Here is a 22,864-nt window from a genome sequence, read left to right on the forward strand (position 1 = left end):
TTTTAACTTTAATTTTTAAGGATATAAAATTGTTGTGCCAATGAAAACTTTAATACAAACAAAGTTCAATCATAAACATAAAGATGAAATAATAATACAACATTCAAGGTTTTAATATGATTCAATCAACCCAAAAAATATTTTATATAATATTCTTAAAAAAAAAAAAATGGGACTTTTTTCAACAGGTTAATCTATATATATTTTTTTTATGAGAGTTTTTATCTTTTAAAAAAATAAATAAGAAATATATTCATACAAATTTTAATTTTTACATATTTATTAAATTTATTTTTAAATACCTATTAACTTCATGCCCTTTTAAGTAAAATCTAAACTAATGATAAGATTAACTTACATGTTTCAATAATATTAGGAGCAAAGCCAACTTTTCTCAGTGGTTTTTATATTAATATGAATAAAAATTAAAATATCTTATTTCATAAAATAAAAATTGTAATTTATATGTAAGATTTTGCAATCAAAACAAATATATTATAATATAAAATATTCCTCGAACTAATTCCCAACAAAATTTTTTTAATTGATAATTATGAATTTGGTCTAAAACTGCCCTTATAATGCTAAATTCTTAAATTTGCATGGGATATTTATCATATTTTTACTAAAAAAGACTTATAATTTGAAAGTACAACGGGAGGATTCGGAATGGACAACCCACTTTTTAAGTGCTTCATTAATGATCGGCGCCTTTCATGCAAATCTTAAAGCAACGGTTGAATAAATTAAAGTAATCAACAACTTTTATATGTTTTCTCACATAGCCGTTTGAGTAGTTGGCAAAATCACAAGGGTGCCCCATGTGGAACAATGCAACTCCTTTTCAAACCAAACCCTTATGCATGCTGTTTCTTCTAATGTCAATTAAATAACATCAATTACAGTCATCCTTCTAGAACAAGCTCTTCAGCTGGAGGCGATTTAGTCAATTCACTTATCGTTAATACGCCACCCTCCAATATTATGGCAGCCTTCCAGGAATGCTTAGGTCAAACGCATGTATTTTCACATTTTCCTTCTTCTCCACTTGTTTCTTTATTTGGTTTTAATTAAGAATATAAGAACATTGCATAAATCAAAATGATTACAACCAACATTCTGGAAGAGGATAAAGCTTGAACAAATTTTAATTAGAATATATTTTAATTGTTTTAAATTGTTTTTATTTGGGAAAAGTAATTATATAGATATAAAATTATTTTTATGAGATTTTTGGAAACATTTTAAAAAAAATAAAATATTTTAAATTTTAAAATTTTATTTTAAAAAAAACGTATTTTGTTTTCAGAAACGATTTTTCATATCTGATTAGCATCGCATATGTTTTTGTTGTTTGGAAAAAGGATCAAAATGGACGGTGCCCTGATAGCGCATGTGATGAGTAGATCTAACAGCCCACCAGCTCTCCACGTGTCGGTGACTAGAGCGACAGGGGCGACACACGTTTCATTTGTGTGGCTTGCGCGCCAAGTCAATGAAATGAGTAGCTGGAAGCTGCGTGACACAGGTCATATTCCTACCTCTCTCTCTCTCTCCCACCTTCCTGGACTTCTCCTTTTGTTCAATTTTCTGACCATTTGTTCAATTTGGAATCAAAAGCAAAACAAAACACCTCTCTCTCCCTCTCTTTATTTCTCCACAAAACTTGAAAGCCTCTTCTTCAGCTCTAAGGCTGCGACAACTGTGATTAGATCCGAGTGCGAAAGGTTTCAAAGCCAAGAAAATGAGGAGTTTCAGCTTCTACGAGAGAGTTTCCAGAGCTTTCCATGACCATTCTTCGCTCTCTCGCCTTGTTGTTCTCTTCACAGTCAGGTGCTCTGTCTAATCTTCTATGTGTTCAGGTTAAACTTGAATTCATTTGGCTTCGTGCTCACTTAGCCTATGTAGTTTTTGGCTTAGTCTAGCTTGCAGCTGCTTGTGCAATTGGATTTTGCGCGTCTTTTTTGGTTTATCCTCTGTTTGGTTGCTGAGAAAACTTTAAAATCTTTGAATCACAAAGGTTCAGAAAAACGAAAGCCTTGGTCAACCGAGTAAAATATATTTTTTTTTTCTGGATGACGTGAGGTTTTCCATTTTTTATTTATTTAAATTTCTAAAAAACCAATCAGAGCATTATTATTATTATTATTAATATAGTTTTAGTATTTGCATGTTTATTGGATCAACCTTTGCCAAATCTGTGGGAAATGTCGATAGTTTCAGTTTCGGCGATGTTAATTCTGGATAGAATCTTGTAATGCGATTGATGATTTTCATAAACTCAATGCGTTCAAAACCTGAAGTAAAATTAATGATTCAACTTTGAAGTTGACGACCGAGTCCTGGTGAACGTATTGATGCGGTGTTGGATCACTCTGCATGTTATGCTACAGTTTAATAATTATAAACTATTCGTAACAGTTTGATAACTTTAGTAAATTGGCTTATGTGGAATCTGTTGCTCTTGGAGGAGCACTTGGATTGCGTTTAGTTATAGAGTTTGGATTTAGTTACAGGGTTTGGATTTGATCTAAAACTCCAAATCTATGGAGTTAGAAGTTATTGCTTTTACCATGAAATTGTTTCGGTTGATTTGGGAACTAGGAATGTAATTGAATTTCTGAAGCCATTGTTAGACAAAACAACCGAACAGAAGATTTTGGATTGAAGCCTCCAAATAACAATTCCATGCAACCGCCTCAATTTTATGATTATCGTGGGGAGAGATGTAAAGAAGGTGCATCCCCTGACTCTATCAAGTATAGCACATTTAAGGCCGAATATGTGGAACCTGGCCTAATGTTCAGTTCTCTGCCCATGCAGCTTGATGAGCATAATCATAGAAATGGTTGTTGCTACTCAGTTGATTACGTGGTGAAAGAATGGAGACTGAGTTCATTTAGCCCCAATCATATGCTCACAACCAAACTTTGGTGAGTACAATAGAGGAAAGTCTATAAAAGGATTTGTTCTTGTTTGCTGTTAATGCAGCGAAGTTGAGGCCATTAATGTGGTTCCTCCTTTCCACATTCCCAAACTTGATTAGCTCTTAAAAATCTATTTGCATTGCTTTACATCTTATGAAAATTGTGCTCTTCAGCAGTCATTGACCAGTCACCAGGGATGTGGCTTCCAAAAAACAAACAAGGAAATCTAACTTCTTGGATATCTATGATGAATGCACATAATGAAGACAATGGTTTACTTGAGCACGATATTGGTAGAGCTTCAGTTGTTTTTAAACATCAAAAAATAGCTTCTATCTAATTCCTCCTTGCAATGAAAAATGAAGGGACATGATTAAAGAGCAGGGTTGCAATGTGGTGCACTTGAATTTTGCAGATCCTTTGACATTTAAGCTTGTGTTATGACTTTTGTTAAACAATTTTTTCAGATCATTGTCCTTATTTATTCTTCAGTCTGAACTCCATATACTTAGTAAAAGTTGTATCCTAGATTACTATGCAGTCTTAAAGTGACATTGCTTCAACAGAGTCCTTGATTTTAAAATCATCTGCTATTCCTGCCTTTTTTTTTTCTTTTTTTTTTGCTTTCATGGAGTAAAAATTTCACCTGTGTTCCTCTTCTAGCCATTTCAGAAAGATGTTCTATTTTCTGCTTATAGTTCACTTGAGATCTCATAACCTTGCATGGTGACTCATGTTCTCATATTCATCTTCTTTGGCTTTTGTATGCTGCTTGTTTTTTTGCAGTGGTGGGGGCCTTCTGGCTTATTCTGAGTCAAAATCATACCCAGGTGTAAGGAGTCTTGGTTCCTCTGAAGATGATAACAAGAAAAAGAGGGTGGTGGTACTTGGAACTGGTTGGGCTGGAACCAGTTTTTTGAAGAATTTGAATAATTCATCATATGATGTTCAGGTGGTATCACCTCGCAATTATTTTGCATTCACTCCTCTGCTACCAAGTGTTACATGTGGCTCAGTAGAAGCTCGCAGCATTGTTGAACCAATTCGCAATATTGTTAAAAAGGTAATGAAAAGGGATGGATAAATACTATCATAGTATGTTTCTCTTAGAGAAAACTTTTATCATTTGATTGATTGTGATACTTCACTCTCATGATATCTTTCCAAGCTGTCCCTTGTTTGGTACCATGAGAAATTGATAGAGACAGTTTTTCACGACAATCATTTGGTTGATTGTGATACTTCACTCTCACAATATTTTTCCAAGTTGTCCCTTGTTTGGTACTATGAGAAATTGATCTAGTCAGTTGTTCATTGTGAGGTTAGCTGAGAAGACAGAAGAATGTAATAGGTAAGTAACTCTTCATCTGACCCCATATATAATAGAAAATACAGTTTTTAATAATAAAGAATTCCCTGTAGAAAAAAGCTTGAAGATATCTTTAAGACATCATAGGAAATATGAAGAGAGAATTTTTGAAGAGTTTACAGTATAACATACAATATAAAGAATGAAAAGTTTGAGAAGGTAATCTGTCCATGCAAAGGCCACTTACTTTATCTCTGAAACAAAGTCAACTTGTTGGATGCGAAGGATTAGTGGGACTTTAATGCGTCTCAAATAGATAGATATATGAAACCTAATAGTTCATACAATTTTATTGTGTCAGATTTTTTATTTTATTGCTATATCATATACATACGAATGGTACAGATGATTAAGAAATATCTACCATGTCAAATGTTGGAAGGTAGAGTTTGTGGGCAGGGAAAATCTTTTCCAAATTTCTGTGAGATGCATTGAGGTGCTATTAGTATGAAGCAGAATCTGGAAATATGATATTTTTTTCATTTCTTTTTGGTGCTAGGCCCCTGAAAGGAATTGGTCAGTTGTGAGAGATGTGTGTAAGCTCAGGCACGGAGCTTGACTCATCCCCTAGGTTTTGGAAAATACAGAGTATTAATTGGTTGCTGCAGAATCAAGATTGGTCTTTTCATATGGAGTGCTAGTAATTGCTTCCATTTTAATATGATCTGGTAGGCTACTGACACAATGCTTCACTTTTTTGCTTCTCTTGCAGAAAAATGTAGAAATTCATTTCTGGGAAGCTGAATGTATCAAAATTGATGCAGAAAATAAGAAAGTTTATTGTAAATCTAGTCAAGACACCAATTTGAACGGGGAAGAAGAATTTGTTGTGGACTATGACTACCTTGTAATAGCAATGGGTGCCCGTGCTAATACATTCAACACTCCTGGTGTAGTGGAAAATTGCCATTTCTTGAAGGTAACTTCTGTGGAGATCTTATTAATCAACACTTCTTTTCCCACAAAATGCTCTGCCTTTTTAGAATTATAGACCATCAAAACATTGATCAGCTCCCCCAATCGGAAGGGCAACCACATCTACCCTGTTTCCTGCTTTACCACACTGCCACTTCCAGAAACCAAAGGCTTCCTTTCTTTGGAAAGATGCTAAACATAGAAACATTATTACAGAATCCTGATGTCTTTGGGAGTTTTCTGATGGGAAGAAATTTAGTTAATGCATGGACTCATATTTTTCATTGCTATTTCCTTTTGCAGGAAGTAGAAGATGCTCAGAGGATTCGTAGGAGTGTTATTGACTGCTTTGAAAGGGCCAGCCTACCTAACCTGACCGATGAAGAGAGGAAGAGAATTCTTCATTTTGTGGTTGTTGGTGGAGGCCCAACTGGAGTGGAGTTCTCTGCTGAGCTCCACGATTTTGTAAATGAAGATTTAGTCAAGTTATATCCTACAGTCAAAGATTTGGTGAAAATAACACTTCTTGAGGCGGGTGATCATATTTTAAACATGTAAGTAATATAATACTTCTAAACCTCTGTTTCCTTTTTAGTTGTTCTTTGTCGTTGAATGATGCATAAGTTCTTTAAGCCTGTTGATACATGTTTGTACTTTTTTTTGCATGACAAGGCAGAATCAAACTGTTTTTACCTCAATAGTGGAAGTTGATATATGTAGGCAAGATTTTCAAAAGATCATGCTGTATTCCAAGAGTCATCTAACTCTAAAGTTTGTGTTGGCACGATCACTCTGGAAATAGACTCCCTGAGTTGACTATAAAATCTTAAAATAAGTTATATCATATGAGAATTCGCAGATAGAACCACTGATTGTGATAAATATGTTGCATGAATATTCTGCTTCCTTTCTTGTAATTATTTTTGAATGAAAAAATAAGGCCAGGGAAAGGATTATTGAAAATTCTTAATAGTGGGTTCGGACTATGGGGGGTATTGGGATCTGTAAGCAGAACAAGGAGCTAAGAATTTTGCAATCTGGATTCCTGTTTTTTCTTTCTTTTTCTTCTTGTTTTCTGAGTTTCACTTTTGACTTCTTGAGATTGCATTTAAAGGAACCAAGGAAATTGAAGAGTGAGGCAAACAAAGCATTGCTTCTAAGGTTCCAAATTGCTAATGGCACTGGATGCAGTCTGGTTTGTTTTCATTTTTCAATCTTTTGTTGGTAGGTGCATTGCTCTCCCCTAACTCTGCCCTCTCCATTTTTCTCTCTTGTGAGTATGTATGTGGGTAGAGATGGAGATGAAGGTTGGAGTTTGGGGATGTTGTCTTTCTGATGGATAATTCTATACTGGCTTTTTTGCTTTCTTTACAATCAGACTAGGAAATAAGAAATCTCTGGACCACTTATTACTGCCTAGAGAGAGTTTTGACTTAGAAGAGTCATTGAAAAGATCATCATTATGCCAACTCTCAACTAAAAACAATTTGAAAACTTGATGTTTGAACAATGTGGCTGGAGACCAAGTATTTTGGGCACAAAATTTATACGTGGTAATATAGTGATTGTCACATGGACTTGTATTGTTCTGATATATTTTTAGCCATGGATTACTAAGTTATTTCCAGCAACATCTACTACACCTTTCATTAGCAACTTTCTATTTCTTTATGATTTATATCAATCACTTGTGTATGTAGTATGCTGTAGGCAAATAATTATGTATTCTCATGCTGGTTGAAATTCCTTATGCACAGGTTTGACAAAAGAATCACAGCTTTTGCTGAGGATAAATTTCATAGAGATGGTATTGATGTGAAAACAGGGTCTATGGTTGTTAAAGTATCTGATAAAGAAATCTCTACCAAGGAAAGAGGAAATGGGAACATTACCTCAATACCGTATGGAATGGCTGTCTGGTCAACTGGTATTGGGACTCGTCCTGTCATAATGGATTTTATGAAGCAAATTGGTCAGGTGTGTTTCTTCTAAGCCCATGAACTCACCGAATACGTGCTACTTTACATAGAGTCCATTATATCTTTCAACGGATTCTTTTTATAAATTTTCATAATCAGTTATGTTCTGTGGGTATTTATTACTTTCTTACTTAACAAACAAACATCTCTTTCTTTGATGACAGACTAATAGGCGTGCTTTAGCAACTGATGAGTGGCTACGAGTGGAGGGACGTGACAGCGTATATGCACTAGGTGATTGCGCTACAATTAATCAACGCAAAGTCATGGTGTGTGTACTCTTTAACTTCTCCCCTCCTTTCAAAAATACCTGGTGTTTATTGGATGATTTAAGAAACTTTCCTCCAGTTAACATGAGTGTGCCACACTTTTGTTTGATCTTAGTTCTAATTTCTGTAGATTAAGCAAAAACATAACCTAGCTAGAAGTTTTCTGGTGCAAATATGAAATTTGACTTCATCTCAATTCTGATCCCTTTCTTCCTTTTACATTAAATAAAACTAGGTGTTATTGTGGTCAACTGATTGACATCTTAAGCGCACTATGAGGATTCTCTACAGGATCTTCTTGTGAAATGTTGGACTTAATAATCATTTCTAGCTGCCTGTTGAGAGTATGATTCTGCCCAGGCAGTCTTGGGAGGCTATTTTTTGTTCCTTTTAAGTTACATGTTCTCAGGGATTCAAGGATTTTCCATCCTTTTGCTTGTTTTTTATTTGATAATTGTGTTCAATTATCTTTATGCCTTGATCATCATATTAGTAACATCAAGAAAACCTGAAGCAATTTACAATCTTCCTTGGGGAAGTGTCCATCATGTACAGAAGTAACTTTTTTGCATGAATATTAAAAAATGTACCTGAAATTTTCCAATCTAAATTCCTTACAATATCACTATGTTTCATCTCAACAGTATCCATTCTTTTGTGCAAAGGCTAATGTATTGGCTTGAAACAACTTTGCTAGAATTGATAATCAATTGTAAAATCCAGTGTTTGCAACCATACTGATTGTATGTAATATTTGCTGAAATGGGAATTTTGTCTAAAGAAAGGAGTGCACTCCTAAAATCAAATGAGTTCTAGGTGAAATAGATTTTTTACCTTTGGATGAAGTAATCAACCACTCTGATTTATTTTAACTTTTTGCATTCTGAGCTTATTTATTTATTTAAATTTCCTTTCAGGAAGATATTTCTGCAATATTTAGCAAGGCAGACAATGACAATTCTGGAACACTTACAGTCAAGGAGTTTCAAGAAGCCATTGATGATATCTGTGAACGATACCCCCAAGTGGAGCTTTATTTGAAGAATAAGCAGATGCATGATATTGTTGATCTGTTGAAGGATTCAAAAGGAGATGTTGCAAAGGAATCCATTGAATTGGATATTGAAGGGTTTAAATCAGCTCTTTCCCAAGTGGATTCTCAGATGAAGAATCTTCCAGCAACAGCTCAGGTGTTATGTCGATTCACTTATATCATGCCCTGTTAATCATATTTCTGAAGGCATCTCCATTTTTTTTTTGCTTACGTGCCTCTTTGATTACCTTTTCAGGTTGCAGCTCAACAAGGTGCTTACCTTGCTAGTTGTTTCAACCGTATGGAAGAGTGTGAACAAAATCCAGAAGGTCCTCTCAGGTTCAGGGGATCAGGCCGCCATCGGTTTCATCCCTTTAGGTACAAGTTTAATTCTTTAGTCTCTCATATATACATATTGGATACATGCTAGATGGATGACACCCGTAATTTAAAAATTTTGAAATGCACCTAATCTAGTGGGTGTATACTTTGGACCATAGGAAGAATACCACCTAGGATGATACTGTTGGTGCTAGAAGTGCCGAATCATAAGCTGGGACTATGTTGTTGTTTACTACTATCGTGAGTGGAACACATGATGTTGTATGTGTTGCAGTCCAGCTTTCTTGCCATTCTAGTGGTGGCATTTGTTTTTAACCTTGAGCATGTGACATTAGTTTCAAGTTGGGTTAGCCCTATTATGCTAGAATGAAGGAATGAACACTTATGCTTTATGTTTGGTTCCAGAAAAGTTTGAAAGACAAGAAAAAAACTGTTGAAACAAAATTATTTTCTCATGTTTGATTTTACTTAAAATTAATTAAAGTTATTTAATATTTATATAAAAGAGTTAAAATAAATTGAGTGAGTTGACTTAGCATAGACAAATTTATTTTTATTTGTCTTCACTTTTATTCTACTTTTGCTTCGTATTTTCTTTCCCTGTTTTCCTCAAATTTTCTACCAACAAAAAATAGCCTTTAAACGATTTCTCTTGGCTCACCTGTCTGCTCTGTACGACCCGTCTTCAAGGTACAAGCATTTTGGACAATTTGCTCCATTGGGAGGAGAGCAAACAGCGGCCCAACTTCCTGGAGACTGGGTTTCCATTGGTCACAGCAGCCAGTGGCTTTGGTATTCTGTGTACGCAAGGTAATCTCCTCTTTTGTCGTACCATACATTAACTGCTAAAACTTTGGAAGCTTATGCATCAGTTTATGATTCTGTCTGTCTGTCAATATTCAGTAAGCTTGTCAGCTGGCGCACAAGGGCATTGGTGATATCGGACTGGACAAGGCGTTTCGTTTTTGGGAGGGACTCTAGTCGCATCTAAGGCACCTAATAGGTTATAGAGTCTCCTCTTGCATTCCACCTATATTCTTTAATAATTCAAGTCATCCACGCTTCTCAGTTTCATACTATATACTGCCCAGTGAGGCAAATTTTGTTCTTGTATCTTGATTGATTTACCGATTCATCAATAATTTAGAGCAGTAAAGTATGCTCGGTTCATAATGTCAGCAAGCTAAAATTGGTGAATAAATTTTACATTTTTTTCCTTGTCCTGAATAAGGAGCAGGTCCTTTTTCTGTCCTTTCTATTTTTCCTTGCTTTGTAAGGAGATGACGGTCGATTAACACACTTATTCGACACAATATCATTGCACAACGGGTACAGTTACTGTGTCGCTGCACAAAATAAGCAAAACATGCTTATGCTATGCATCAACTTGAGTCGACCTATTTTATTTGTGATACGCACAAGCAAGAAATCAACCAGAAAAAGCAGAGAAAAAATAGAGGAATAGCTGGTATTTCTGTATTAATGTCTGAAATGGAATAACCAAGCTTTCGAGAGGCTTAGTTCTCTCCCAAATGGGCAAGCCCAATTCTATATCATTCTTTCCATCCCCTCCCCCCAAATTCCCCCTCACCTTTTATTCCCTTCACCCCTCTGGTCCTAACAGAAAATCTCAACCAAATACCCAACACCTCCTTTCTAACAGAATTTGCAATCATTCCTTCCACGTCAGCTACTGCTTGCAATTCCAGAATTATTCTTACGCCTAGTGTAGGTGAAGTGCACAGGTGGCCTAACATTACCTTCCCCCCAAACTTTCACCTTGTCCTCAAGGTGGAAAGCAGGAAATTGTTGGTGAATCAAATGAAAATCTTCCCAAGTGGCTTCATATTCTGGCAAAGACTTCCATTTCAACAGCACTTCAACTTCACCCGGCTGGCCTTGAGCTTTCGGACGAACATCTAGCAATAAATCGGGCTCCACAACAAGTTCAAGTTCAGGAGTTAATTGTGGAGGTAAAACTGGTGAAGAAGAGGAGACTCCATGTGCAGGTCGCAACTGAGAGACATGGAAAACAGGATGGATTGCTGCTGTTGGGGGAAGCTCTAGCTTATAAGCCACCTTGCCAATACGCTGCAGAACCTTGAAAGGACCATAATATCGAGCAGCTAATTTTTCGAACTTTCGCTGCGCAAGAGAACGCTGCCGATATGGTTTTAGCTTCAAAAAAACTAAGTCACCAACCTGAAATTCTGCATGATGACGCTTGGTATTAGCTTGCAGCTTCATCCTCTGTTGCGCCCGTAACAAATGCATGCGCAAATCATCCAAGACAGCATCTCGATCATCCAAAAGCTGATCTACAGTAGACACCAATGCAGTGCCTCGTTCATAACGGATGAGAGGGGGTGGATCGCGACCATACAAAGCACGGAAAGGGGTACAACAAGTGGAGGAGTGAAATGAAGTATTGTACCAATATTCAGCCCAAGCCAACCATCGAGCCCAACTACGCGGCTTATCAGAAGCAAAACAGCGCAAATAAGTTTCTAGACATCGATTAACAACCTCCGTTTGGCCATCAGTTTGTGGATGATAGGCAGTGCTACGCTTAAGAGAAGTCCCTTGCAACTTAAACAACTCATTCCAGAAATTGCTCAAGAATACTCTATCCCGATCAGAAATAATGGATTGAGGAATGCCATGAAGCCTCACAATTTCACGAGTGAAAATGGTAGCGACCGAGACGGCTGTAAATGGGTGTCTTAAGCCGATAAAATGAGCATATTTACTAAGTCGATCCACCACTACCAAGATTGCATCCAAACCTTCCGAACGAGGTAGCCCTTCTATGAAATCAAGTGTGATCTCATCCCAAACCTGCGCCGGAAGAGGAATGGGCTGCAGGAACCCAATAGGTGTGGTGGCCAAATACTTGTGTTGCTGACAAACCAAGCATTCCCGAACAAACTTGGCTATGTCCTTACGCATACCAACCCAATATAACTCAGCTGCAAGGCGGTGATAAGTTTTTGTTTCCCCTGAATGGCCCCCAACTGGAGTGGTATGAAACTCTCCAATTAGAGTAGAAATGAGCTTAGATGTCCGTGGAATAACGAGACGATTCTTGTAAAACAATACCCCTTGTTCCACAGTAAACCCAACATGAGATTGAGTGCCCGAAGTGATGTTGTCCTTTAATTTCTTCAGAAAATCATCCTCTGCCAATTCTCTCCGCAAAGTGTCCCAATGCTGCCACTGAGGTACTACTAAGGTAGTACACTCTACTTGATCAGATACACGGGAGAGAGCATCTGCTACTCGATTGCTTGCCCCACTACGGTATTGTATATCGAAGTCATACCCCATGAGTTTAGTAACCCACTTTTGGTATTCTTCCCCAACTATTCGCTGCTCCAAAAGAAACTTCAAACTCAGCTGATCTGTCCTCACAATGAACCGTCTTCCACGTAGATATGGCTGCCACCTCAAAACAGCAAATACAATGGCCATCAATTCCTTCTCATATATAGACTTAAGGCGAGCTCGAGAACCAAGAACTTGGCTATAATAAGCTACTGGCTGCTGGTCCTGGAGAAGAACAGCACCCAAACCAAATCCAGAGGCATCTGTCTCTATGATAAAGGGTTTGGTGAAATCGGGCAACGCTAAAACAGGGGCTGAGGTCATGGCTTGCTTAAGTGTTTCAAAGGCTGCAGCGGCTTCCGAATTCCACCCAAATTTATCCTTCTTTAATTGATCAGTCAATGGCAAAGCAATGCGGGCATAACCAGCCACAAACTTCCGATAATACCCTGTCAATCCCAAAAATCCCCTTAGAGCTTTCAAAGTGGTGGGGGTTGGTCAAGAGAGCATGGCCTGAATCTTGCTAGGATCTGTTGCTACCCCCTGTCCAGAAATGATATGGCCCAAGTAAGCCACCTCAGTTTTCCCGAATTCACACTTTTTTTGGTTGACGAAGAGGCGGTTAGCTTGCAGAATCTCTAGAGCTTGTTTTAGGTGCTGGTGGTGAGACTCTTCAGAAGGACTATAAATCAGGATGTCGTCGAAAAATACCAAGACAAACTTCCTAAGGTAGGGCCGGAAGACATCATTCATCAAAGATTGGAAAGTAGCAGGGGCATTCATGAGCCCAAAGGGCATGACGAGGAATTCGTAATGCCCATCGTGAGTCCGAAAAGCTGTTTTGTGAACATCTTGGCTACTAACTTTGATTTGATGATAACCCGACTTCAAGTCTAACTTAGAGAAAATTTTTGCACCGTGTAACTCATCTAGTAACTCATCTATTACTGGAATTGGATACTTATCTGGTACTGTTACCTTATTCAATGCCCTATAATCCACACAAAATCGCCAAGACCCGTCCTTCTTCTTAACAAGCAGAATTGGGCTTGAAAAGGGACTGTTACTGACTTGGATTATTCCAGCTGCAAGCATTTCCTTGATTAATCTTTCAATTTCGTCTTTTTGGGCATGAGGATAGCGATACGGACGAACACTAATCGGTTGGCTGTCGTCTTTGAGTACAATGGAATGTTCATGTCCTCTAATAGGGGGTAGTCCCATGGGCATGTCAAAAACTTCTGCATAATCTGCCAAAATCTGATGTAGAAATGGTGGCACATTGGACTTTTCTTCACCCAAGCCTTCTAACTGATTCAACTCCACTAAAATTCCAGTGCCCTCATGCTTGATGGTTCGCATCATAGCCTTTAGAGACACTAGTGTCTTCCCCAGTGAAGGATCCCCACGTAGAGTAACAGATTCATTACCCAGCCTAAACTTCATTACTTGAGTTTTCCAATTGGTATGTGTCATACCCAAGGTCTCAAGCCATTTGATTCCCAAAATCACATCAGCACTTCCCAACCCTAGTGGTAAAAATTCTTCTACAACATCAATCCCCTGTAGATGAAGAGCTACCCCTCTGCATAATCCTCTCCCACGGACAACAGTTCCGGTCCCCATAGTAACCCCATATTCCTCACTGTCATCAATAGGCAACTGTATTCTTTTAACCAAATCTAAAGATATAAAATTATGGGTTGCACCTGGATCGATCAAGACCACCACCTCCTGCTCACCCACCATTCCCTTTAATTTCATAGTTTTTGGGGTAGTTAATCCCACAACAGAGCTGAGCGAAACTTCCGCCACTTGATTAAGTTCAACCGCCTCCAAATCAGCCACTGCCTCTTCCGTAACGTCCATTTGACTCGATTCTTCTTCATCGGCGTCATGTATGAGAAGAACACTTAGCTCTTTCTTCTTGCAGCGATGCCCGGGTCCCCATTTTTCATCACACCGAAAGCACAATCCCTTCTCACGTTTCTTTTGTAGCTCCGAATCAGAAAGTCTCCTCACTTCCCCGGCGATCTTGGCTTCCGAAGGATTTGCCCTAAAAATTGATCGGGAGGCTTCAGAGGGCACAATACTGCCCCGTGAAGTCCCTGTTCCTGCTCTTGTAACCCCACTAAAGGGTTTATGGGCTTTAGTGATCCACAATTTCTCCTCAATCCTTTGGGCCAAGTCCATGGCCCGGCCCAAATTGCTGGGTTCCAGAATCCTCACCTCCACTCTGATTTCTGGCTTCAGCCCATTAATGAAATTACCCAGAGCTACTTCATCAGAAATGTTCTCTAATGGCGCCGACAACTCGATGAATCTCCGGCGATAATCGTGTACACTTCCGTCTTGAACCAGTGCTAACCATTGCTCGTGAAGAGTGCCGGCCTGGGTTGTTCGAAACTGCTTCAAGAGAAGCATCTTCATCTCTTCCCAAAGAACGATGGATCTTTTCCTGTTTTCCCACTGATACCAAAGCAGTGCATCACCTTCAAAAGCCATAATTGCAGCCTCAAGTTTCTCTTCATTTGTTAGCCGATTAAATGCAAAATATCGCTCCGCCTTGAGAATCCATCCATCCGGATTCGTTCCGACAAACAGAGGCATCTCGAGCTTCCGAAATCGGGATTCATGGCGAAATCCGGCGGAACCTGGGCTGCCATCTGACCCATGAACCTCCCCCATAAAAGGTCTGTCTGCCCTATTTCCCCCAGAAGAAATTCCTCCAGCCCGTACAGCGTCTTCTTGCAATTTGATGAATTGCTCGAATCTGTGATTCAGATTCTGCATCTCCTCCTTTAGCGTACCCACTTCACGCCGAAATTCTCCCTGCACTGCTGCAATTACCTCCTCCATAGAATCCATACGCTGAGCCATGTTTTTACTAGCCATTTTCTCAAGTTCGTTACCGCTCTGATACCAATTTGATACGCACAAGCAAGAAATCAACCAGAAAAAGCAGAGAAAAAAATAGAGGAATAGCTGGTATTTCTGTATTAATGTCTGAAATGGAATAACCAAGCTTTCGAGAGGCTTAGTTCTCTCCCAAATGGGCAAGCCCAATTCTATATCATTCTTTCCATCCCCTCCCCCCAAATTCCCCCTCACCTTTTATTCCCTTCACCCCTCTGGTCCTAACAGAAAATCTCAACCAAATACCCAACACCTCCTTTCTAACAGAATTTGCAATCATTCCTTCCACGTCAGCTACTGCTTGCAATTCCATAATTATTCTTACGCCTAGTGTAGGTGAAGTGCACAGGTGGCCTAACAATTTGTCAGGTAAATTATACCAGATTTATTATTTCATTTTAGCCGTTCAGTAAAACACCGAGATAAACGTGGCAAAAACAATACGTCTATGGCTGCTGCTGCACATTAGGCCCAAAGTCAAGGTTAACCCAACAAATCGAATATATAAAGCCAAAGCCCAGCTTTGGTTCAGCTTATAAACAAAAGCAAAATTATGGCAAATATTGTTCGGCGATTAGATGGGTCATTATTGACTTGTATTGCTTGATGGGCTTGGGCTGTACTGACACATTTTCAAGCGATATAGAAACAAACCTTGGGCCTTAAACCAAGTTTGCTCTTATATCTTTTCAAAATTCATTAAAGTAGGCAGGTAGCCCAACCCAATATCCAAACCTAATTAAGGTGGTATTTGTTTTTTTACTTAATTCTAAATAAATTTTTAATGCTTAATAATGTTAAGTATTGAGTTATTTGTTTTTATAGTATTTTATTTCTATTAAGTATTAAACAGTAAAAATAAATAAATATATAATTTTTTTTATTTAGAAAAATCTACATGTTTTGATTTTTTCTAATTAGTAAAAAGTTTATAATAAGTCATGAAAAAGTAAAAAAATAAACAATCTAAATTTTGAAAATAAATTACTTTTAACAAAAAGCCAAAAAAACAAATATCATCTAAGATTACAAGAAATATAAGAGAAACACAGAAAAGGAACGTATACAATGTATCTACAAGTATAAACATTCAGGGGGTACACTTACTAGAAAGGAAATAAGCACTCAATCCATACTTAGTTTAGTTAGTTATCTGCTTTAACAACATTAATAATAATACTAATACTACTAACTAATAATAACCATAATAAGACATGATCACTTCGCCACACATGTTGACTTCGTACATCTCAACCAAATCAGAACTTATCCTCTTCCTTTTTTTTTTCTTTCCAACAATTATTATCACATTATATCACGCCTGGGGTTAGGATAGACTTGGTTGTGAAGGATAGGAAATTTTGTTTTTTCCGTGAAAAGTAACTATAATAATAATAATAATAATACCCCTACTGTATTCCCAAAGAGATAACCGTGAAAGTCCCTTTCAGGGTCAATTATTTATGAAAGATGACCTGAGATATTTTTGCAAGGTCAAAAGCCAGGTCTACAAACGTCCGACTGGTGATTGAAATGCTGGGTACCACAAAGGGGTTCCCATAAAAATTTACCTCCATATCTACAACCATTAAACAAAAATTAGACATGGAGCACGCATGCAATGTATGATATCAATTAATATCATCATCATCAATTCACATCATAACCTTTGACACCCACAATAAATAAAACCTCACTTAGTATCAGAGGGTTAGAAAATTAATTAAATCATCAAAAGAAGTCGGTCGGAGGATGATGTGAGGGACATGGGAGTGCCACATGTAAAAGCCCCAACCCGGCTTTGTGTGGTGACATTCCCTGAGTAGTAGACAAGATACAATGAACAGGATAATGATGTGGACGTTTAGGGGAAAGAACATTGTTGGTAGAACATGGGGTTCTTAAGGTTTGGGAGACAAAAGGGTAGGGGTCCTATTCCTCTAGGAGACAAGGGGAAAGGGAGATAAGCGTTAACCCATCATCGTTAACCCATCATTTATGGGGCAAACTGGAACACTTGGATTTGATTATCCCAGTGGTGATTTCCATTTTTATGTGAACCTTTTTTCCCCTCTTCTTTTTGTTTCGGAACCTTTCATCTGATATGGAGATTGAAGCCAGAGGGAGTGTTTTTGCCTTTTGGCGTTGGTTCTTTGTCATCTAGGTTGGTGAATGGTGACAGCTCTTGAGAATTAATTTTATTTTCGTTTTTAAAATTTCACTCAATGCTAAACCTCTTTGTATACCTCTAAATCTTTTTGTATATATAAATATGCCGTGTCTTGTTGGTAACTTTTGTGTTGGGTAACTTCAGGTCTACCTGCTCTCTCAGTCTCCTCCACCGAGGGAACATAGGCCTGGCTTTACTGGGCCCCAGCCCAAGGCCCAAATCATAATTGCATTTGAATTTGGATGGGTTTAGGTTTTTGATTGGTTCAGGTTCATTGACCCTTTAGGGAAAGATCAGGGCATTTCCTTCAAATCCCTCCTCGTTTAAGTAAAGAAAGGAAGATAGACTTTTCAAAGAAATTCTATTTATATTTCAAATATCTTCATTTGTTCATGATAGTAAAAAAATTTTATTTGTGTATCTTTGCCTAATAGTTTCTAGAATTCAGAGGAGAAGTGATAGTTTTCCTATGCAATAGGGTCCAAAGAGTGATAAGGTTAGAGGTCTTGAGGCCTTGAATATTAGAGCCCCCACTCGTGACCTTTTTCTTTTGGGGAGTGGTGGTCTACCACCTGCATTATTATAAGCAGAAATAAATATTAGGCTAGTTGTTACGGTGACATTAAATGGTGATGGCTCAAGTTTTACTTCCACGTGAAAGAGAGCCAAACCACTAAAAGCCAACTTCTCTGCTGCACCCAATCCATTCCCATTGCAACTAGTCACTACATTTCTTCCTTTTGGATCAATTCATTTGTACTTGAAAACATTTATAACAGTTTTATTAGTAGCGTGATAAGAAAAAGAAAAAGAAAATAGCTTCCAAAAACGCGTGATGAATGGCAGAGCTAACAAGTTTTGACTGTTGAAATGAGTTGTATAATATAAGAGACATATCTTGGTAATCAAATGGTAAAGTTAATTATAAATAATCACACCACCTTCAATCATTTGGCCACACCGCCACTAGTAAATATAAAAGAGCAATGAATGAAGAGGCAAAATTCACAGGACAGCATTAAAAAAATTTATCCCAAAACATGGGCACCACAGAGATAGAAAATCACCTGGGGAGGACGATTCACAAGTCCCAACCATGTGTTTTCTGCAACCTAACCCATTCACTATTCAATTAGCACACACCCACCTTGTGTGAGGGCCCCCCAGCCCAAACCCAAATGGGGGATAGGGCCCCACCCCCTCCTTCCTCACATGAACACACAGTCACATGCCATTAGTGCATTTATAAGAAATACTGTGCCTCCTAATATTTTATTTCCTTGACCGACGTGGAAGCTTCACCCATATCAATTACAGGGCACATTTGTGAGATGTTAGAAGACACTTGTTTAATATCTGTTTCTGATATTATTAAGTAAGGCACTTTATGTGATGGGGATGAGTTTGTTTAAACTATTAAAAGCTTCGTGGTGTGGGGGATTGGTTGGTATTGTTTTCTTGATGGGAAAATGACTTTCTCACCTGCCAAACAACATGATTGCCTTTCCCCCCACCAATGGCATCACAGGGATTTAATATAAAGATATAATGCCATAATCTTATGATCCGAAGGAGGCGTAGGAACCCCTAGTATTCAGCCTACAACCCCACAAACCAATGTTTTCATGTGAGAAACAGAAGGCGCTTTGCATACTCTACGGCGTCTACGCCTACAATGTTCTCCAATATCTGGGCTACGTTCCTTATCAATAATTCCTGCTACAAGTAATAGGCATGTTTAGGATCAGCTCCATCATCTGGGTTCTCCAAAATTTATAAATTTTGAAATATTTTTACTTTATTAGCTTTATATTACTTTTCTCAGCATTTAGTTATTATTGTACATAATTCAATGCAAAAAGTAAATTTTGCTTCCTAATTATTACACGCCCCATTGCTTGAAACGGGAATCATTTTTTAAAATTTTATAATTTTTCCAAGATGAGAACTAAACTACCCAACCACGTGTCTCCAACCCAACAAGGTTAGGGATTGACTACCAGCTGTACTTTAACTAGCTGTTTTGTTTTTTTTATAAGTAGAAGAGAACAGGTTATTTCAACTCAATCAGGAGTTGGGCTAAAGATATTAAGGGTTGTAAAGCTTTCTTTTGCTCGTTAGCTTCTGGGTTACCTGAACATAGTCTAGAATTGGTATACACTGGGTCGAGAGTACCCTTTTAACAAAGGTTTGACTGAATGTTGAATGCCCTTGACTGGCAATGATGTATGCTCAAAAAGAGTCAAAACCCTAATAAAACAACCAAACATTTTCCATGACATTCGGTTACATTCATCGGAAGAGGATCACATGATTGAGCTCAGAAATTGAGTGGAAAGGAGTTTTCAACTGCACGACCAATCTGTTCTTCTATTGAGGAGAGTGTTTGGTTTATGGAAACCCACACTTGTTAAGAGGTAAATCAAACAAGTAAGAAAAGGAAAATTTGATTTCACTCTGCCAAACAAATCTCTGGTGCAGGCACAGGCAAACCAATGTTGTTTGGGCACGTCAACGCTCCAACATGATGTCATTTTCTTGGGGATGGTCTTTTCATGGCCCATTAAATAATGGGTAATAGACTAAAAGGGGTGGATGATAATTAGAGACAATGTCTCCCTAGGAGGACTTCTTTTTTCATACTTTGCGAAGAAAACTGAGCACCCAACATGTTACGGATGGATGAATATGATAAAACAAATGAAGAAAATAGTATACATGTGAAAGAACAGAGAAAAGAGGGTAGTTGAAAATAGGTAGAGAAGATTGTTTTTTTTCTTTTTTTCATACTATTTTGGAAGAATTGTCAAAGTTCAGTACTCCCTTGTTTTTTATTTGATCTTGGATCTGAAAAGGGGAAAATCCAAACTTGCAGATAGATATTAGTGGGCAAAAATGCAGACCACTGGTGCTAGTTTTGCATATTTTACTGATATGTACTGCAGTCTAAGTAAAAAAACAGTTGCAATTCTGAACCTTTTTTCCCCTCTTCTTTTTGTTTCGGAACCTTTCATCTGATATGGAGATTGAAGCCAGAGGGGTGAATATAATTTTATGAAAGAAGAGAGGTGGATTTATAATTTTGATTGTCCTTGATAGTTCAGTTTCTTTGATTTTCTTGACTTGGATAATGTGGTCTTACAGTCTATTGACTCTATTCATAGTCCCTTACTATCCTTCTTTCTTTGACTTGGATTTATAAACTCCTCACAATTTTCTCACTTGGGCAGTTGGACAAGGAGAGAAAAAAAAATCCCAAAATTTCATAGAAAGAAGGATAGTTTTTTACTCTATAACGGTACATAATTCAATGCAAAAAGTAAATTTTCCTTCCTAATTATTACACGCCCCATTGCTTGAAACGGGAATAATTTTTTTAATTTTATAATTTTTCCAAGATGAGAACTAAACTACGCAACCACGTGTCTCCAACCCAACAAGGTTAGGGATTGACTACCAGCTGTACTTTCACTAGCTGTTTTGTTTTATTAATTTTTTTATAATTATAATTAAAAGGTTTTCTATTGCATCAAGTAACTAATAATTCCATTAAAATATCTTTAATTATAGAGATTCGAGACAATTAGCTGTGTGGATTAGATGCTCCAATGGTTCTCGTGCAACCATAAAGGGCTGACTCGTGCGGTTTACTCTGGAACCCCATCACGTGACCTGCAACATGACTCGTGGGTTTGTATTAGATGACGGCGATCTACTGGGCGGCCAGCTTGGCTGCATACGTTTTCTGCCCTCCACTCTCTATAGTATAAACTCAATAGTGGATGATAATTTGGTGGGCCATGTGGGTAGTGAGACACTCTTAAAAGTATTCACTACTTTGGAATATTATGCTCTATCCATTGATGTTGGCGTTGTTTAAATTTTTCTGTTTTTGGGGTCAAAACTAAAACAAGAAATCTAATTCCACTCCCCTGTTGTACTGTCCTTTGCTGTTTGAAATATTGCTCGAAAAATGCTTTAAATCTAAGATATATTATTTTATTTTTTTTAATGATGGGTTGCTGATAATTTGGTTGTAACACAAGGATGTCTCATATGCCCAATGACTAATGAACTTAACATTTTTACTTGTGATTACAAATTTGGAGTAGCTGTTTTCTTTTAGGGAGGACATTATAAAATAACATGAGCTTTAAAAGAGGGGCTAAAGAAATGGCCCTCCAGTGGGGCTACTCAGGCCCACCGCCATGTGCGGTCTACTCACATGGCCATTTTGTCAAATAAATATAATTGAATTGTCATTTTGACAAAATCATCATTCCAGTTTTCCTTAGATTCTCAAAGTTTCGGGGTAGAGGGCCTGCAGAAATGAGCCATGTAATGTTGTTTTACAGCTCATATATTATTACTCTAGTCATGTAAAATTATATCCAATGCGTCATCCGCGAGATCATTGCTTGAAATTATTTATGAAATCATTTGCCAAGATCGAACTCTATTTTCAATCTTGGAAGACTTTAATTTTTTCCCCTCTAAGCCAAGCAAATTTTATCCTCAGTTTGTTAAATTATATTCTCGAATATGTCTTTTAGATGAGCGGAAAAAAACCTAATATTAGCCAAATTATTTAAAAATAAAAAACCCAATATTGGCTTTCTAATAGACACTGACAGCTGAATAACCTTAGCCTGATGTAGGGTTTGTCAAATAGGTAGATGTCTAATGATGATTGGATAAGATTTTTCTCATTTTTGGATCAGATTCGCTCCGACTTATAGTTTTTCGGCCAATCTACTTCTTTCCTTTTCTTTTCTGTGGGCCCCATTTTTGACGCTTGATTTTATTTCTTTTTTTAACAAAGCTGTAGTTACTACTATAGTCAAACGAGAACAGGAGAAAAAAAAGAAAAAAAAAAGAGAAGGTAAGAATAACAATAGTGCAGGCTACAAGATAATTGTTATGGGACATTTTCCAAACATTATCCCAGATATTTATTTATTATTTTATTTTTAATATATATAAAACATTTTTGCTTCGAAAAAATAAATTATAAAAAAGTTATAATATTTATTTATTTATAAAATATATATGTATTTAATATAACTAATTTTTAAAAAAATAAAATTTGATAAAAAGACATATTTGAGAATATAATTTAACAAAACCATAATAATAATAATAATAATAATAATTTACTGCATCATTTAAGTTTATTTCGGAATTGAGTTATTTTGGGACAAGATAAGAATTGGTTTAAATAATTTATGAAATTGTAATGTAAAATTATTTTCTGAATTTTTTTTAAAATGTATCAACCAAAATCATTTTTATATCCATAAATTTTATCAAAATTTTAAATATATATACCCAAAATACCCTTCTCTTTCAACTCTTCCAATCGCCCTTTCAGGACCCAGCCTATTTTCATTTTATATATATAATACCCAAAATACCCTTCTCCTCAACTATTCCAACTACCCCTTCAAAACCCAACCTATTTCACTTATTTTCTTCCTTTATTTTTATTTTTTCCTTTTCCATTCTTCTTCTCTCTGTAAAATAAAATTTAAGGATAAAAAATGATAGAGAAAGTGTAAAAATTAGGGTTTGAGTTTGGTTGAAGACGAAAGGGTCTTGAGTATTTTGAGGTTAAAGAAGA

The 22,864-nt window shown here is 37.1% G+C and overlaps 2 protein-coding genes across 4 annotated transcripts; one reads left to right on the forward strand and one right to left on the reverse strand.

Moving 5' to 3' along the window:
- The first annotated feature begins 1,556 nt into the window (after nt 1-1,556).
- Nucleotides 1,557-10,061, forward strand: LOC117923834 (external alternative NAD(P)H-ubiquinone oxidoreductase B2, mitochondrial-like). Of its 3 annotated transcripts, XM_034842313.1 has the most exons (11): nt 2,253-2,737; nt 2,824-2,933; nt 3,714-3,990; nt 5,009-5,215; nt 5,515-5,765; nt 6,969-7,188; nt 7,355-7,459; nt 8,377-8,649; nt 8,749-8,870; nt 9,525-9,644; nt 9,738-10,061. In XM_034842313.1, the coding sequence occupies exons 1-11, from the start codon at nt 2,708-2,710 to the stop codon at nt 9,823-9,825; spliced, it is 1,803 nt and encodes a 600-aa protein (XP_034698204.1). In that variant the 5' UTR covers nt 2,253-2,707; the 3' UTR covers nt 9,826-10,061. The 3 variants fall into 3 exon arrangements, with proteins under 3 accessions (XP_034698206.1, XP_034698203.1, XP_034698204.1); XM_034842315.1 differs by lacking the exons at nt 2,253-2,737; nt 2,824-2,933 and adding an exon at nt 1,557-1,833; XM_034842312.1 differs by having other exon boundaries at nt 2,111-2,933.
- Nucleotides 10,062-12,656: 2,595 nt separating this feature from the next.
- Nucleotides 12,657-15,038, reverse strand: LOC117923168 (uncharacterized protein K02A2.6-like). The gene has a single exon (XM_034841405.1). It carries the CDS (start codon nt 15,036-15,038, stop codon nt 12,657-12,659), a length of 2,382 nt encoding a protein of 793 aa, XP_034697296.1.
- Between the last annotated feature and the right edge of the window lie 7,826 nt (nt 15,039-22,864).

Source organism: Vitis riparia, chromosome 10, assembly GCF_004353265.1.
Source record: "Vitis riparia cultivar Riparia Gloire de Montpellier isolate 1030 chromosome 10, EGFV_Vit.rip_1.0, whole genome shotgun sequence".
Taxonomy (NCBI): domain Eukaryota; kingdom Viridiplantae; phylum Streptophyta; class Magnoliopsida; order Vitales; family Vitaceae; genus Vitis; species Vitis riparia.